At 54.6% G+C, this 14598-nt stretch overlaps 1 protein-coding gene across 1 annotated transcript; it reads right to left on the bottom strand.

Moving 5' to 3' along the window:
- Positions 1 to 132: 132 nt before the first annotated feature.
- PPM1M (protein phosphatase, Mg2+/Mn2+ dependent 1M) lies at positions 133 to 6842 on the bottom strand. Its single transcript, XM_039734086.1, has 9 exons — positions 6371 to 6842; positions 5527 to 5781; positions 4926 to 5038; positions 3879 to 3963; positions 3462 to 3580; positions 3003 to 3066; positions 2038 to 2145; positions 1687 to 1835; positions 133 to 1422 (listed from the first exon to the last, which is right to left on the bottom strand). The coding sequence occupies exons 1-9, from the start codon at positions 6605 to 6607 to the stop codon at positions 1278 to 1280; spliced, it is 1275 nt and encodes a 424-aa protein (XP_039590020.1). The 5' UTR covers positions 6608 to 6842; the 3' UTR covers positions 133 to 1277.
- Between the last annotated feature and the right edge of the window lie 7756 nt (positions 6843 to 14598).

The following is a 14598-nucleotide window of genomic DNA, read 5'->3' as shown; positions in this document are numbered from 1 at the left end:
ACTGGGGTTTGGCTGCTTCTTTGGGGAATCCTGGAACCTGGGCTGTCTTCCTCCAGCCCAGATCTATGTAAAACCCCAACAGGAATAACACCACAGTAAGATGCATGGGGGGAAAAAAAAAAAAAAAAAACAAAAAACAAAGTACTTTTATTTGGACTTTAGTCCTTGTGGAATTTAAATGCACACTGGGGTTTGGCTGGTTCTCTGGGGAATCCTGGAACCTTTGTAATAATGAAAACCAAAGTGGGGACTTGGGGAGATGGGAAGCTTGTCCAGACCTGAATTTGCCTGGCTAATAAACAGGTTGGGAAGCAGATCCTCAGAGTTTAAGGCAACTCTGGCATGTCTGCTGCACTGTGTTTCTGCTGGAATAAGTGCTTGAAATTCAGCACTGCAGACAAATTGCAACAAACCGGTTTTATTTTACTTGGAGCTCTTCTACTGAATCAGCTGATGCACTGAACACCTTGGTTCTCAGTGCTGCTGCTACAAAACCTGCTTTGCTACCAGAAATTACCTGAACAGAGAAAGTGTCAGCAAGTATGGATCAAGATTTGTTAGAAATCTGTACAGTGTTACAAACACACTTCAGTGTTCTTAAATAAGAGTAAGGCACATATCTTTGCACAGGAGGCTTCTGTACACCAGGGTGAAGCTTTACCTGGCTACATCCTCTGGGTCTGAGGTGCTGCCTACAAATGGCAGCTGTCTGAAGAGCTCTGGGCTACTGCTCCAGCATTCCCATGGCCCAGGCACGGCTGTGCCCAGTGCTGTCCTGGCAGCAGCTCCCAGGTTTTCAGCACATCTCACCTTACAGCAAATGGATACGAGACATGCTTTAGCTTATGCATCCAGTTCAGCTTAGTTCCAGTCTGATTAAAAGCCAGCTCTTCAGACTGGCTGGATCTCAGTTGATCCTTATTGTTCAATATTAAAAAGGGAGAGGGATCAGTAGAAATCTGGATTTCAGTGTCACTGTACCACGAAGATCTTAGGAAAAGTGCCCTTTGGTTCACATGGCCCCCTTTGCAGGTTCTCCTTGGTCCAGCAATGAGAAAGGGGAGTGATTTGTTGCCCACTGTGCTTCTCTTGCATGTTGTTAAGGAGCTAATCTTGTTCATCCTGTGCCAAGTGCTGGCTGTGCAATTCAGGTTCCACTGCAAATGGTTTTGCTGGAAGAGAGTGTACACCGTGTGCAGCAGAAGTCCCTCAGTCTCAGGCTGATGCAGAATGGCATCACAGTAAGGGAGCACAGATGCTGTGTGTCATCCTGACAGTCAGTCCTCCTCCCTGTTGTGTAGTGGGATGACAAATACAGAGATGTCATCGTAGGATGCCTCGTGGCTGTCATCCAGCATCCACTGGTGGCCTCTCTTCTTTCCCCTTGCCCTGCATACCAAGCACTTGGCCAGTTCTGAAAACCTGTGGGTAGAAAAATGCAAGGGCTAATATAGCAACTATTCTCCTTACGTACAACGTTGACATGTGGCTTTATGTTGTCAAAATAACAAGGTTTTTTAAGACATCAGTTTTGTAATTGTTACTTTAGGATGGGAACAGATTAGTAGGCACTTTCCAAAGCCACAGAAAAGAGTGGTCGTGCCAGAGCAGATCTGGAAGCAGTGGGATCTCAGCCTGCTTTAGGTCTGACCAGGTTCTTTGGAAGGGAAAACAAAGACAAATTACCTTTGAGGATCTGTCCTGTTTTCTGCAAGGAAGCTCCTGACTACATGGGCCACCTCCTCATTGCACAGAACATCCCAAAGGCCATCAGTTGCCATGATGAGGACATCGTCTTCCTTAATGTCATGAAGAGCAAAGTCAAATACATTCACCTGGAAGGCAGAGGAGTAAATCTGTGACAATTCCTGCAATGTAACAGAGGGGTCAGGGAGATGAGACTTCCCCTGAGAAATGACACACTGGGACCAGGGTGCTTGGAGAAATACTAAGATCTGCCAAGTCTTTAAAAGGTGCATCCTTCAGAGAAGCAGCTTGTTTAATTCCACTCTACAATTCCCACATGCTGTGACTGACCTTAGGAATGCAGGAGAGGAAAGGTTTGACTTCAATGTTGGTGTCAATGACCTTGAGCTGATGATCCCCCAGGCCTCGAGAGACAGCCAGAGTGCCCAGCAGGCGAGCCTGGCCCCAAACAAAACAAAACAGGATTGAAACATTGGGGTGTGGGGCCTTTCAGGGCTGATGTGTGGCTTGTCCTGACTGATCTATGTGTTGTTCTAGGACCTTTCTCCAAGCATCACCCAGAAGAGCCTCTGGAGACTTTGGAGATGGAGGAATGATCAGAAGCCTGATGGGAGCATGGAAGCAGTCTGACTGTGGAATGGCTCCATGAGGCCCATGATGTGCTCTGGAGTCAGTACATATGTTCTGGGTAATGCTGCAGACCTCAGGAGGCCCATGGTGGCATCTGTTCTTGGTTTGAGGTGGCAAGAAAGACAGTTGGGTTGGTTTGGGAGTGTCTGTTTGTCCTGACAAAGGAGGTTCTGCACTGACTCAGTAAAGGGGTTGCACATGGGTTGTAGTGCTGGAGAGGTGATGGGACTTTCTGCTCACCCCCAGCAGGCAGATGCTGCATGGGTGCAATCATTGCTTCTCCCTACTTCCTCCTTCCCTCTCCAAGCTCATTCTCAGCCTTTCCTCGAGGGGGACAGTTTGTGGGAAAGGCACTAGAGCTAAAGGAGACAGTCCCAAGTGGGAGCTGGTCAAGTTCTCATCTGAACTGAGTTTTTGTGTGCAAGCCCTCAGGGCTGCTGTCTGCTCTGCTGTACTCTGGAGGAGGCAGCTCCAGAGGGCTCTGGGTTACACAGCCAGGCAGCAAAGGAAGCTGCTGTATCCAGGCTGTGGGACTGTGCTGTGCTGGAGAACACCAGAGCTCCAGGTCTGCTCTAGTGCCCCACAGTGTGACATGAGTGACAGGGACACTGAGGACTCCCAGAAGATTTGCCTGTGCCTTCCCAATGTGTAAAGCTTTAAGCTACCTGCTTCCCGTGACCATGGACAAGAGGATACTTGAGGTCAGCTTTCTCCACCGTCTTGTAGCCCCTGGAACAGAGAATTCACTGTTGATTTGGGATTTGTCTGACTTGATAGTACAACCCAGCCAGAGCATTTTGACTCTGACTGACCCTTGTGGTGTCCCCATGCACAGGCAGCTCACTGAGGATGGGGCAAGGTGATCCTCACTCTCCCCTTCCTCCCCAGCTTGTACCTGCAGCAGCCCCGTGCCCATGGATGCCAGAAGGACCATCCTGACTGTTTTCCAACCACCCTGGCAGGGCCATGGTCCTTTGGAGGGAGCTGCTCACAGCATCCTTCCCTACCACCGTGGTGCTGCTCTCACCAGCAGGATGTGCACCCTCTCCCTTCACTTCCCCATGGGTGTGAGCAGGAAAAGCTGCCCTGTGCTGCAGCCTTGGCCTCGGGCAGAAGGGACTCACCAGCCCTCCATGAAGTAATCCCGGTACAGGACTTTGTGGCCCACATCATCTCCCTTCAGCCTCCGTGGAAACTCAAAGCGGGTGAATTCACCATCCAGGAGCTTGGGGAAAAGGAAAGCCTGGAGGAGGGAATGGAGGGTGAGCATGGATAGGTTCTGCTTCTGCCTCAGGACTGGCACTCCCAGCAGCAGAATGGAGACCAGAACTGGGAAAGCACGTTCCAACGAGGACATGAACATCTCCCATACTAAAGACTGTTGGCTGAATTTCTACCCCAGCCCTCCCTGGCTAGTTCCAGCTGACATTACGGCCACACATTCCTTCAAGGAATGCTGGAGGTCCTCTTGCCACAGGCCCTCTCTGGCCCAGTGGGATGCTTGCAGCTGGATTGTCTGATGTGTGGAAGGAGTCACTCACCAAGTGCTGGATTCGCTGCCTCTCTGACTCGGGGGTGAACTCACTGCTCATGGGCACAATGCTGTCCTTCAGGACAAGAATTGCCCTACAAGGGGGAAGAGGCAAAGCTCAGCTGTGCCACAGAATAGCTGTGCACCCAAAACTGTTAAAAAATGCCACTGTATTTCAAATAACTCCATTGTAATTGCACTGTAATTGCAGCAGAGAACTGTGCTTGCCTGGTTTGACAGTGGTCGAGCTCACTGTTAGAGGAACAGGGGGGCCACAGCCCAGTGAGGGAAATCACCTTTCACTCTGAAACACCTGCCAGGCTGAGTGTGCTGCTGCTTTACCACCCCAAGGCTGTGTCTGGGCAGCTTTAGTCCTTGAAATCCCCAAACTGTTCCAGAAGGCATGAGAGCACCTTTCTTCTAACAGGTCTCATGCCAAACAGGAGGGGGATGGCTGGGCTGCACATTTACTGTCTGTAGGATTGAATCAGAGCTGTGGTTTAACCTGGCAGCTAAACACCACACAGCCACTCACTCACTCCCCCACACCCAGTGGGATGGGGCAGATAATGGAAAAAGGAAAGTAACATCTGTCAGTTGAGAGAAAGGAAGTTTATTAGGACAGGAACAGAGGGAAAGTCATAATGAGAAAAAGAATTAGAATATAGCAAACAACTGATGCACAGTTGCTCACCACCTGCTGACTGATGCCAAGCCACTCCCCCAGCAGTGGCCCCAGGCCACCTTTCCCCTCAGTTCACACACCGAGCACGGTGCCATGAGGTCTGGAGCATCCGGGTCACTTAGGGTCAGCTGTGCTAGCTGTGTCCCCTCCCAGCCTCTTGTGCCCCCAAACCTCCTTGCTGGTGGGTGAAAAGCTGAGAAGTCCCTGACTGAGCAGCTGCTGATCAGTGCTTGCACAACTCAGACTTCAGTGGTTTTCAGCAGTGTTCTCTAGAACTCTGTCTCAGCTGAAACCAGGACAGTGAGATGCTGGAAACCTTGCTTAACTCCCAGCTCTCATCCCCAGCAACTTCCCCCTTTTGTTATGACTCACCTGCTGTCCCCAGCATTGGCCACATAGAGCTTTCCCTGGAAATAAAGGGCAGCCAGAGCAGTGCAACCTCCTGTCTGGTTCGTAGCTTCCATCTCCTGGCCAATGACTTCATCCTGTTGGTTTCAACAAGTTTGGAGACTGGCGTGATCTGGGCTGCTGCTTTCTACACACTGTCTCATCCCTCCCAGCAGAAATCCAGAACCAAAACTGACTGTGGATGAGCCACAGGAAACCAGAAGAGTAACAGGCAAAGTTGCTTCTGTACAGCCTACACAGCTGCTGCTCCTGGGCTGTGGATGCTTTTGGAGGGTGATGGGGAGAGCTCAGACTTGTACATGCTGTGTGAGTGTGACAACAGCCCCCTGCCTGCCCTACAGAATTGTTCAGAGCTACTGCAGCTTTGCTCTGGGTCAGCACTGCCAACAAACAATCTGACACAGGCCTTGGGGTCTGACCCAGCCTGATCTCAGCATGTTTAAAGGTTTGGCCCAATGTCCCAGCCTAGTCAGTGAGCAGCAGAATTGCAGACACTTCCAGGGCTCAGGAGGGACACAGTGGCTGCCTGGGCCAGCAGGACTGGTGCCCTGCACGGGGTACTCACACATTCCTGGAAGGCATTCTCCAGGGCTCCCACCACCAAGTCTGCTGCGTGGATGTGCTTCTCCTCCACGAACTGGGGGTCACTGTCACAAACACAGCGTCCGCTGAGGTGCAGGGGGGGCTGGGCCTCGGTGATGCCTCCCACAATCTCCTCCAGCTTCTGCTTGATGCAGTAGTGCAGATAGTTGGAGGCGATGATGGCAGCGTCCGGGCCCCCGTGGCCATCAAACAGCGCCCAGTAGTGACCAGTCAGAAACTGCCGTGAGGAAGAGGGACAAGACAGGGCTGAAGAGGTTGTACAGATGGCAGGCTCAGAGCCACTGTATCTGTTTTGCCTGACTTCTGCACCCCAGCTTCCCTTCCCTGCCCCTGGTAAATATCAAACCCAGGTGCTGCTCTGCCCAACCCATAATCTGTGCTCTGAGCATCTGGATTTGCACCACACGCCCTCGTGTGCTGTATGAGGGGAGATGGGGCCATTTCAGAAGTGCAGCAGAGCCTGGTGACAGCATCCTCTGTGCCCAGCTCAGGCTACTGCCCAAGTGACAGCAAGACACACTGGCCCTTGAAAGCACAGGGAGGACAGGAAAGGTGAGGGCACCAAGGGCTTGGATGACCTTAAATGCTGAAAGTCATGGGTCGTGGAAGTAGAAATGGCATTTACAGACAGAGCTATGTATTCGCTGACCACAGGGCACACGGGTCCTCTAAATATATCCAAGAAAGGGTTTCAGCATGTGGGCATGTAGGACTGATGGAGCAATCCCATGTTTCCTGAACCTGCGCCCTTGGGTGGCAGCAAAAGGCTGGCAGCAGGGTGAGCACAGCCTGCCTGGGAGCAATACCTGTGTGGAGCACAGGATCAGCCATTCCTCATCCTCCTCCAGGCCTGGCTCTCTCCTCCGGACAGAGATCTGACAGCAGGCTGCCTGGTCCTCATTGAACTCCGACTTGTCAGCATTGATAACCCTGCAAACACTCCAGTAAGGCGTGGGGACACACTGCACCTCTCCTGCTCCCAGCCCGCTGTGCTCTGCAGCCCCTGCAAACAGCGGCACCTTGCCCCTCCTTTCCAGCCCCATGCTCCCTGCTCCCTTTCCAAACTCAAGGATCTCTTTGCTGATGACTGCAATAGTAAGTAATTTATGTGCAGCAGGGAAAAGCCCAGCTGGGGACACAGGGACCTGCACCCTGGCCTCAGGCAGCCCTCGTCAGCAGCCCACACGGTGCCATTTCCTTGTTGACACAGTGCATTGCAGAACCACCACCCTTGCTTTTCCTTCCAGCCTTGGTAATGTTTGTCCCTGGATGGGAGTGGGCCCTCCTTGCATTTCACGCTGTGCCATCCCAACACCGTGGGGTCATGCCGGCCTGGCCAGGACGTGGGGACAGCTCCTGCCTGGAGTTCTGATCCATCCCCTCTGCCATTTAAAGCAGCAAACCAAGAGATTACTGAAATCGCGGTCATCCCCTTCCCTTGTTTTAAAGACACTTTGAAAAGGGCGGTGCTGCTCTGGGGGCTGCCCCGGCCGCTTGTCACTGCGGCTGGCAGGGGGTGGCCGGGGGTGTCCCCGCCGGCCCCAGCAGGGACGGAGAGGGGCCGGAGGACTCACGGCCACGCCGAACCTCCTCTGGGGCACAAAGCCGCTCTCTCCCCGCCTGCAGATGGTGCAGGCGGGCGAGCTGTGCCCCGGGCACCGCGCCAGGAGTCCCCCGAGCCTCCCCCGCACCCTAAACCTGCCCGATTCCCCGCTATGAGCACCGGCAGCGCCCCTCGCCCCGCCCGGAGCCCTCCCGCTCCGGCTCACTCACTCGGCGTATCCCGCGCCCCAGGGCAGCGGCCGCTCGGGCGCGGCGCCCCTCACGGCCCGCCCGCCCCGCGGGGCCTCCTCGCCGCCGCCGGGCACGAACGCTGCTCGGCCCCCGCCATCGGCACCCCCGGGGCCGCGCCCCGCGCATCCCCGGCCCCGCCGCGGCGGACTGCGGGCGGTGTCGCGACAGCGGTGGGGGCGATAGCATGAAGCTTCCCGAAAGAGCCGGCGGGTTTCCTGTGATTAGCGGGGGAGGGGGACACTGAGTCAGGCTCGGAGGTGCCGGGGGAAGCTGCGGGAGGGGGTTCGGCCCCGGGGCGCCGCCGGTGCGGGGCTCTCCCGCATCCTTTGTCTGGGCTGATGCTCAGCGCCCGCCCGCGCTGGGACAGATGTGTCGCGCTCGTGTGCCTGGCCGCAGCCCCGGCCACCGCTCCCTTGCCTGCGGGGATGCTCGGCCCCGGCTGCTGCCCAGCCCAGCGGAGCTGCCGGGAGCCCGAGGGGATTCCTGCTTCCCGGCTTCTCCGCCCGCTCCCCACAGGGCGCAGCCAGCACCCCGACACGACGGCTTCTGCATTTCTGAGTGTGCTTGGTGCATGACTGACTGTGTCCTCACGGTGTTTCCCTCCTGCCCCTCGCCTTGCCAGCTCAATTAGCAATATTAATCAGGAGTAGAGGTGCTGCATAATTTATGTAAGGGAATCAATATGCGAGCAGGGATGTGAGAGCAGCTGCCCCTGGAGCCCTGCTCTGTGCGCTCGGGTGTGGATGCAGCCCGCAGCGTGTCCCGGGAGGGAGCTGGGGCATTGGCCTCGCACTCCCTCTGGCCACCACCTTTGTGCCAGGGTGGGAATTTGTGTCTGCTGGTCCTTCATGGCAAGAGCACCCTTGTTTCTTCAGCATGGTCGAGAACATCCTTCCCCTCCAGTCGCTTCTGGAGGGGCTGTAGCTGAGAAGTGGCCAGAGATGATGCTTAGATGTTTCTCCTGCTTGTGCTCAGGAGAGCTGGTGGTTGTTGATGCTGTTTGGGTTCAGGTTCATTGCTTCTGACTTAAGCTCGTACACGCTCTAATTAAATCTTCCTTGTTTTGTAAAGATGTAACAATAATTTACAAAGTTAAAAATGAGCAGGATGGAGCCCTGCACCCACCTGAGCTCTGGGTGTGCTCTGCAGAGCTGTCCACGGGGTTTGGGCAGCAGGGCCCCTTGCACTGTGTGCCCCCAGAGTCTGCTGCCTGTTGCTCTCTGGCCATGCCCAGCTGCTCCTGTGCTGCTGGTGCTGTCCTTCCTGGTACCCTGCAGCTGCCAGGGAGGGAGATGTGCCAGCTTGGCTCTCTCTGAGAGCCCTGACCTTCTCTGACCTTGGCTGCCCACTGCTTGGCAAGCTGTGCCCAGTGCTGGAGTCACCCTGGGGCACCGCTGCCACAGGACGTCAGTGGAAAGGGGAAGGGACTCCACTTCCCCAAGGAGCTGCAGCAGTGCAGGGACCTGGTGGACCTGTGGCTGCTCTGGAAGCAGATTCCCGGGCTGGGGGTGGTGTAAAATCCTCCCTGTGGTTATGGAAAACAGCTTGTGTTGGGTGGTGTCTCTGTCGCAGCATTTTTGGCACCTCTGGGTTCTCTCTCCGTGCCCTGTTGCGCTGTCTCTCTTCCGGGAAGCTGCTGTTTCCTCTCTGAACGCAAATCTGCCCCTCCTACACCTGTGATGCACAACTGGGGCACCCCAGGCTTTAAGGGAAACCCCCCCGAGGTGGGTTTGGGATGTTTCAGTCTGCCCCACCCCATCACAGCCATTGAATCATTCTGTTTGCTCAGCAAAGAGCAGATTCCATATCGAATGAGGAACAGCAATCCCACTGCTACTTTCATCCCCTCTGCTGAGCCACTGAGGTCTCTTGTTTGCTAGGAGGAGGAATTATTCACTTCTTCCTGGTTCCTGGGGCCTTGTTATCTTTGTGTGCACCCAGCGTTTTCAGTTTCTTCATTCCATTTCTCCTGTATTTTCAGGAAGACATCTGCTCCCAGGGGAATTATGATCAGATTCCACAGCTGGCTGAGGGGAGGTTGCAGACAAGCTGGCAGGGGATTTTGCTTGACACGGTGCTGGAGCTGTGTGAGGCAGGGTGACGTGGTGGTGGTGAACCCCTGGAGCAGCCCCATGGGAGATCCCCCCCTGCCATCCCAGCTTTTGGGAGCAAACAGGTGGAGGGGAAGCTCTGGCGCTGAGAGCTGGGGGTCAGGGAGTGCAATCAGGCCTGAGCCTTCCATGCAGGGGCAAGAGGCTAATTATTATTTTTTTTAGGTATCTCAGGAAGCCCTCTTGAAGGTGCTGGCAAGAAAACCAGGCTGCCATGGAGACTGCCAGGCTGGGGAGGCGGGTGGAAGCTCTCAAAGGGTGCTGTGGGCTTCCTGGGGCTGGAAACCTGCTTTTTAGCTACAGCTGGGAGGGTTCATTGAGTGTTTTTGCAGTCCCTATTTTGCTCTGAGTGGCATTAGATTGGAACAGCATTTGCTGCCTGAGCTTAGAACCTTGGGAATGCAATGCTGAACCGGGGCTTTGATGCTGGTGGGAGGTCAACTGCTTTCAGTTGCTTCTGGGATCTCTTTCAAGACCACTGAGTAGAGAGAAAAAGTCTCTTAGAGGGTATTTTTTTCATCTAGAAGTAGAGAAATCAAATGCATTTTATTTCTTCAACCCAAAAATAGAGTTCTTTCTGTTCTTTCTGGGGGAGGTGGTAAGATCTGGAGATAGGGGAGGACCTTTGCTCCCATCCACAGCTGAGCTGCCACTTTGCCCCAGGATGTTGCTTTGGGAATGCATCTGCTAGGAGTGGATGTTTGCTTCAGGAGAAGCATAACCATGGTGCACATGGGCAGGAATGTTGTCAGATGGGTAAAAAAAGAGCATAAGGTGGGACCCAGGAGCTGCTGGCTCTGCAAAAGTCTTTGTGGAAAGCAGGCAGCTTCCTGTCTCTAGTGGGATGAAAGAAGGGCCTTCTCTGCCCATCCAGCACGTCTTAGCCCTCTCCTCTGGCTGTGCTGGGAGGCAGCACTGGCTCCTGGGGCACCTGGGTGCACAAATCTGGGGGCAGCTTTGGAATGCTGGAGGCACCCCCTAGCGAAGGAGGAGGAGAAGGGATGGCTGGTTCATGGCCCCTTTTATCCGTGGGGAACAGAGGGCACTGGGATGCTGCAAGGATGTTTTTGAGGAGCCAGACCCAGTCTCTTTTCTGGGGCCACCTTGGGGGTTGATGCCAAGGTGGGTGCACTGGGGGTATGGCCCATGTCCAAGTGGAGGGCACGTCAGGGTGGCCAGAGCGGCAGCGCCGGTGCAAGACCAGATAAATGAGATGTCAAAGTCCTTGAAGTGAAACAGTGGTGGGATAGAGGAAATCCTTTGGAAATATATCCTTGGAAAATAGAGGAAATCCTTTGGAAAGTGTGCAGTGAGAGACTAAATGCAGTGAGATCGTGGCCAGGGTCTGTCCCTGGGTGCCTGCCCCTCCAATGCACCATCCAGTGCTCCTCTGGTGGCTTTACTGGGCAGAGAGAAGGAGCAGCAGCCAGCAGCTTCTGCAGGCAAGGAAGGGCCATGTGTGCTGCTCCACCACTCTGCCCCAGCTGATGCTGCTGCAGGGTGAGTGCTGCCTGCCCTGGAGCAAGGGAAGGGACAAGTAACTCCAGTCCAAGGTGGTAAAGTGCAGACAAGACAGGTCCTGGGCACACGTGGAAAATCAGGTGTTGAGAAGCAAATGTCTGGTGTCAGGCAGGTGGCTGCAAGTCTCTGGGCAGGATTTGCACTAAGGACCAGGAGCTGTCTGTGTGAAATCCTGCAGGAATACAGTCTAGCCCCACAGAAAACTGGGAGAAAAGCTTTGCTTGTCTCCTCTCTTGCTCCCTTTCCCCCTTGCCTCACTCCCTTCTTTCTATTTTCTTCTGACATCTGTAGCTTTTTTCCTCAGAAGAGATTCCCTGCAAGGACATATTTATTTTTTCCATGGTGAGAAATAAAATCCTCTTACTTCTTAAACTGGCCAACCGTGACCACTGGCAGAAAAGCTCTCTGCAGCAGCGAGTTGAGCAGGCACTGCGTAAAGGAGTTACACTGGGATAGACTGAAAAGAAGGAATTTTAGCAACAGCAAAAGCTATTTTGTGCCTGTTGCAGTTGTATCCTCTCCTAAATGTCTAGACCAGGAGCTGGGCAGGGCTGTCTGGGCAGGGAAAGTGTGGGTAATGCAGGTATAACCATGTATTATTCATCACCATCTTGACTTCTGTCTGGCCAGGCATCCCTGGAACTTGGACACGTTTTGCCTGGGTTTGTGGCTGGATTTTTGGCTGAGTTTCCCTGTTGCATCCCAGGCACGCTGTGCCCCGGACGGTGAAAGGGAAGCAGCTGCTTGCAGTCTCATCGAGTTGAAGATGATGTCCAGGGAATGAAAGATTGATGGCCCGAGGCTCGGGTTTCGTCGGGAGGGCAAGGTGACTTGATGTGCTGGGAGAGGCATCTGTTTCAGGAGCATGTATTATTGATCTGGGGGCTGGGCGCTGCGTGGGGCCACGGGGAAGGGTCAAACAACAAAAACCTGTGGCTGCCCCAACAAGTGGGCAGCAGGCTGGAGGAAGGGACGCTGTGGCTGTCCCTCCATCCCCATCCCGCGGTGCTTCCCCAGGGATTGTGATGGCATCCCAGGGTGGCCATTGCTGTGGCTGTCATCACTGCCTCTGTGCCCCCGGGCTCCCTGCAGCCCAGCTGTGCTCACAGGAGCTCGCTGGGGCTGTGACAGCAGAAAAGGCTCGCTCTGGGGACAGCGTTTGGCAGGGTGGTGCCCACCAGCACCATCGTTCAGCAGTTCAAACCAGAGCAATGCCTCAGCTGGCTCTGAAATCTCCTGGGACTGACCCAAACGGGCACATCCCAGCACAGGGCAGTCCTCTGCTGCCAGCAGCGTGTCTGTCAGGAGGTGAAGGGTGTGGCTGCCCTGCTGCTGCCTGGCCTGGGGGAATTCAGGCTTTGCTCTGCACCTTTCGGTCAGTGCTGCCCTCCTCCCACCAGCTCCAGTTCTCCCCTGGCAGTTTGCCTGCAGGGTCAGGGCCACCTGAGGGCCACTGCTGGCCAGCCATCACCTCCCTGCCACACTGTGAGCTGCCTGGCCAACCATCACCTCCCTACCCAGCCTGGCTGTCCCGGTGTCATCAGCTGGCTCTGCTCAGCACCTCATCCCAAATGGGTGGCAGGTGCCACTGGGCTGGCTGTGTGGCACAAGGGGACCTGGGACGTGCTGTTGTCAGGCTCTAAATGCAGGCTGTTTGTGAGCAGGGGACAGCTCATCTGCAGCCTGCAAACAGGTGGGAGAGGGAGGTGCTGCAGGACTCAGGGGCTGAAGGCCATTTTTATCTGGGCTGTGTGTGCCCACCAGGTCTGCCGTGAGGGTCGACAGCAGGGCTGCCTTGTAGGAAGGCCAGAAGGTTCCTCAGATGCCACTGAGCTCGTGCTGCCTCAAAGCACCAACATCCTGAGCAGCAGCATCCATTTTTCAGGGCAGGGATAGAGTCATGGTGTCCTTCCCAGGGTTTGGACACCCTCATCATGAGTTTTCCCAAACACCACGGTGGGTCTTGATGTTCCTGGCTGGAAAACCAGTACAAGCTGTTCATAATTTTTCTTCTCTTCCCTGGGCTGACCAGCTGCAGCTCCTGCACGCTGTGCCCTCTGGCCCAGGTGCTGTCTGTGCTGTGCCTTGCTCCTTGCACGAGGCTGGGTGTGCTGCTGGTGCTGAGCCTGCAGCCTTGTCAGCCCCAGATACCGTGGTCATGCTCTGTTTGTGCCTTCACCAGTGACTGTGCCTGCAGCAGTGTGAAGTGACTAACCTGGACTTGCTTGTGACCCACCTCTCTCCTCTGGAGCTGCTGGACCCTGCCCTGTCTGGTCCTCCCTCCAGTTATGGTATTTTGCTTCCTATTGAGTTTCATCCTATTTCTTTTTTTCCCAGCCCGTTTCTCCAGTCTCCTGAGAGAACGCTGAATTTTTCTCCAGTGCAGACTTGCATCTCCTCTAGCTTCCCACCTGACAGCTGCAGGAAGCACTATTGCAGCTGCCAGCAGTGTTCATGGAACTGTGGATAAAGCTGCACCCAGCACAGGTGCCCAGGACACCTGGCTCCATCCCAGCTCTGATACCTCCCTGAGTGAGTCACCCATGCAGTTTTGTGTCTGGGCCATGGAGGGTCACCACCCCCACGTTCCCAAGCTGGCATCTGACACTTGGAGACACTTAGAAGCTGGGCTGAGACCCCTGAAGCCCACAGCTCTCTGGCTCTGCTGGAGGAAGCATGGTGGATCTCATGCTCTTGGTCCCAGCAGATCCACTGGCTGTAGCCCAGTTTGGATTTGTTTCTGGATTATTTGTTCCAGGATTTTCCAGGAGCCCATGTCCAGAGGGTGAGTTGGATCTGTGGGTCCCTTTCAGTCCTGTGCCCTGCTGCTCCTCCCTCTCCCTTGGTTTTTATGGTTCCCTCACAGATGGGTTTTTCAGCTCTTGAGTTGTATCCTGGAGGCTTCCTGGCAGGGGATGCCATGAGGCACCATCTCCAGGGTGAGGTCTCCTCCAGCTCTTCCTGCAGAGCCAACTGTGGACTCCTCTATTAATATTTCAGGCACGCAAGCCATCTCGTCAAGTCTGCTGTGCCAATTAAGTCGTAATCATGCTGTAATGAAGCAGTGCTGAGCTCGTGCTCAAGCCTTCCCTGCTTTATTCCTCTCCCTCCTCACTGGCTCTTGGCAGAAGGGGACGTTGGAGACACTCTGGTGTTTTTTATGTAAATGAAAATTGCTTTAAAAAAAATCAGCAGAATGAAATCTTGCAAGCCCCTTCTGAGGTTTTTTTGAAAGTTTGCTGCTGTCCCCTCTGGAAATAGTCTCCCTCCCTGGAAGACCTTGTGGTATTTCCTGTGGTGCTCTCAGCTTCTCTGGCAGCATCCAGGCTTTTCTTCAATCCCTCAGTACCTACACAGACCCCGGTGCTTGGCTGTCACTTGTCAGCCACTCAGCTGCCAGTCATCCTGGCTGTCATCTTCAGGGCATTTCCAAGCATTTCCAAGTGGGCTACAGGGTTGCATTTGTCCTGATTTTCCAGACCTCCCACCTGCCTTTGGGTTCTGGGAAGGATGGGGTCACACTGGTGGGATTTGCAAGCTGGTTATGCTGCAGAGCTTTCCTATTTCTTCCCTGAAGTTGATGCTGTAGGAGCAGCCAAGAGCAATGC

Source organism: Passer montanus, unplaced genomic scaffold, assembly GCF_014805655.1.
Source record: "Passer montanus isolate IOZ18808 unplaced genomic scaffold, ASM1480565v1 scaffold9, whole genome shotgun sequence".
NCBI classification, from domain to species: domain Eukaryota; kingdom Metazoa; phylum Chordata; class Aves; order Passeriformes; family Passeridae; genus Passer; species Passer montanus.
Note: the sequence above shows the minus strand (reverse complement) of the source record. Positions and strands in the feature narration are given on the sequence as shown.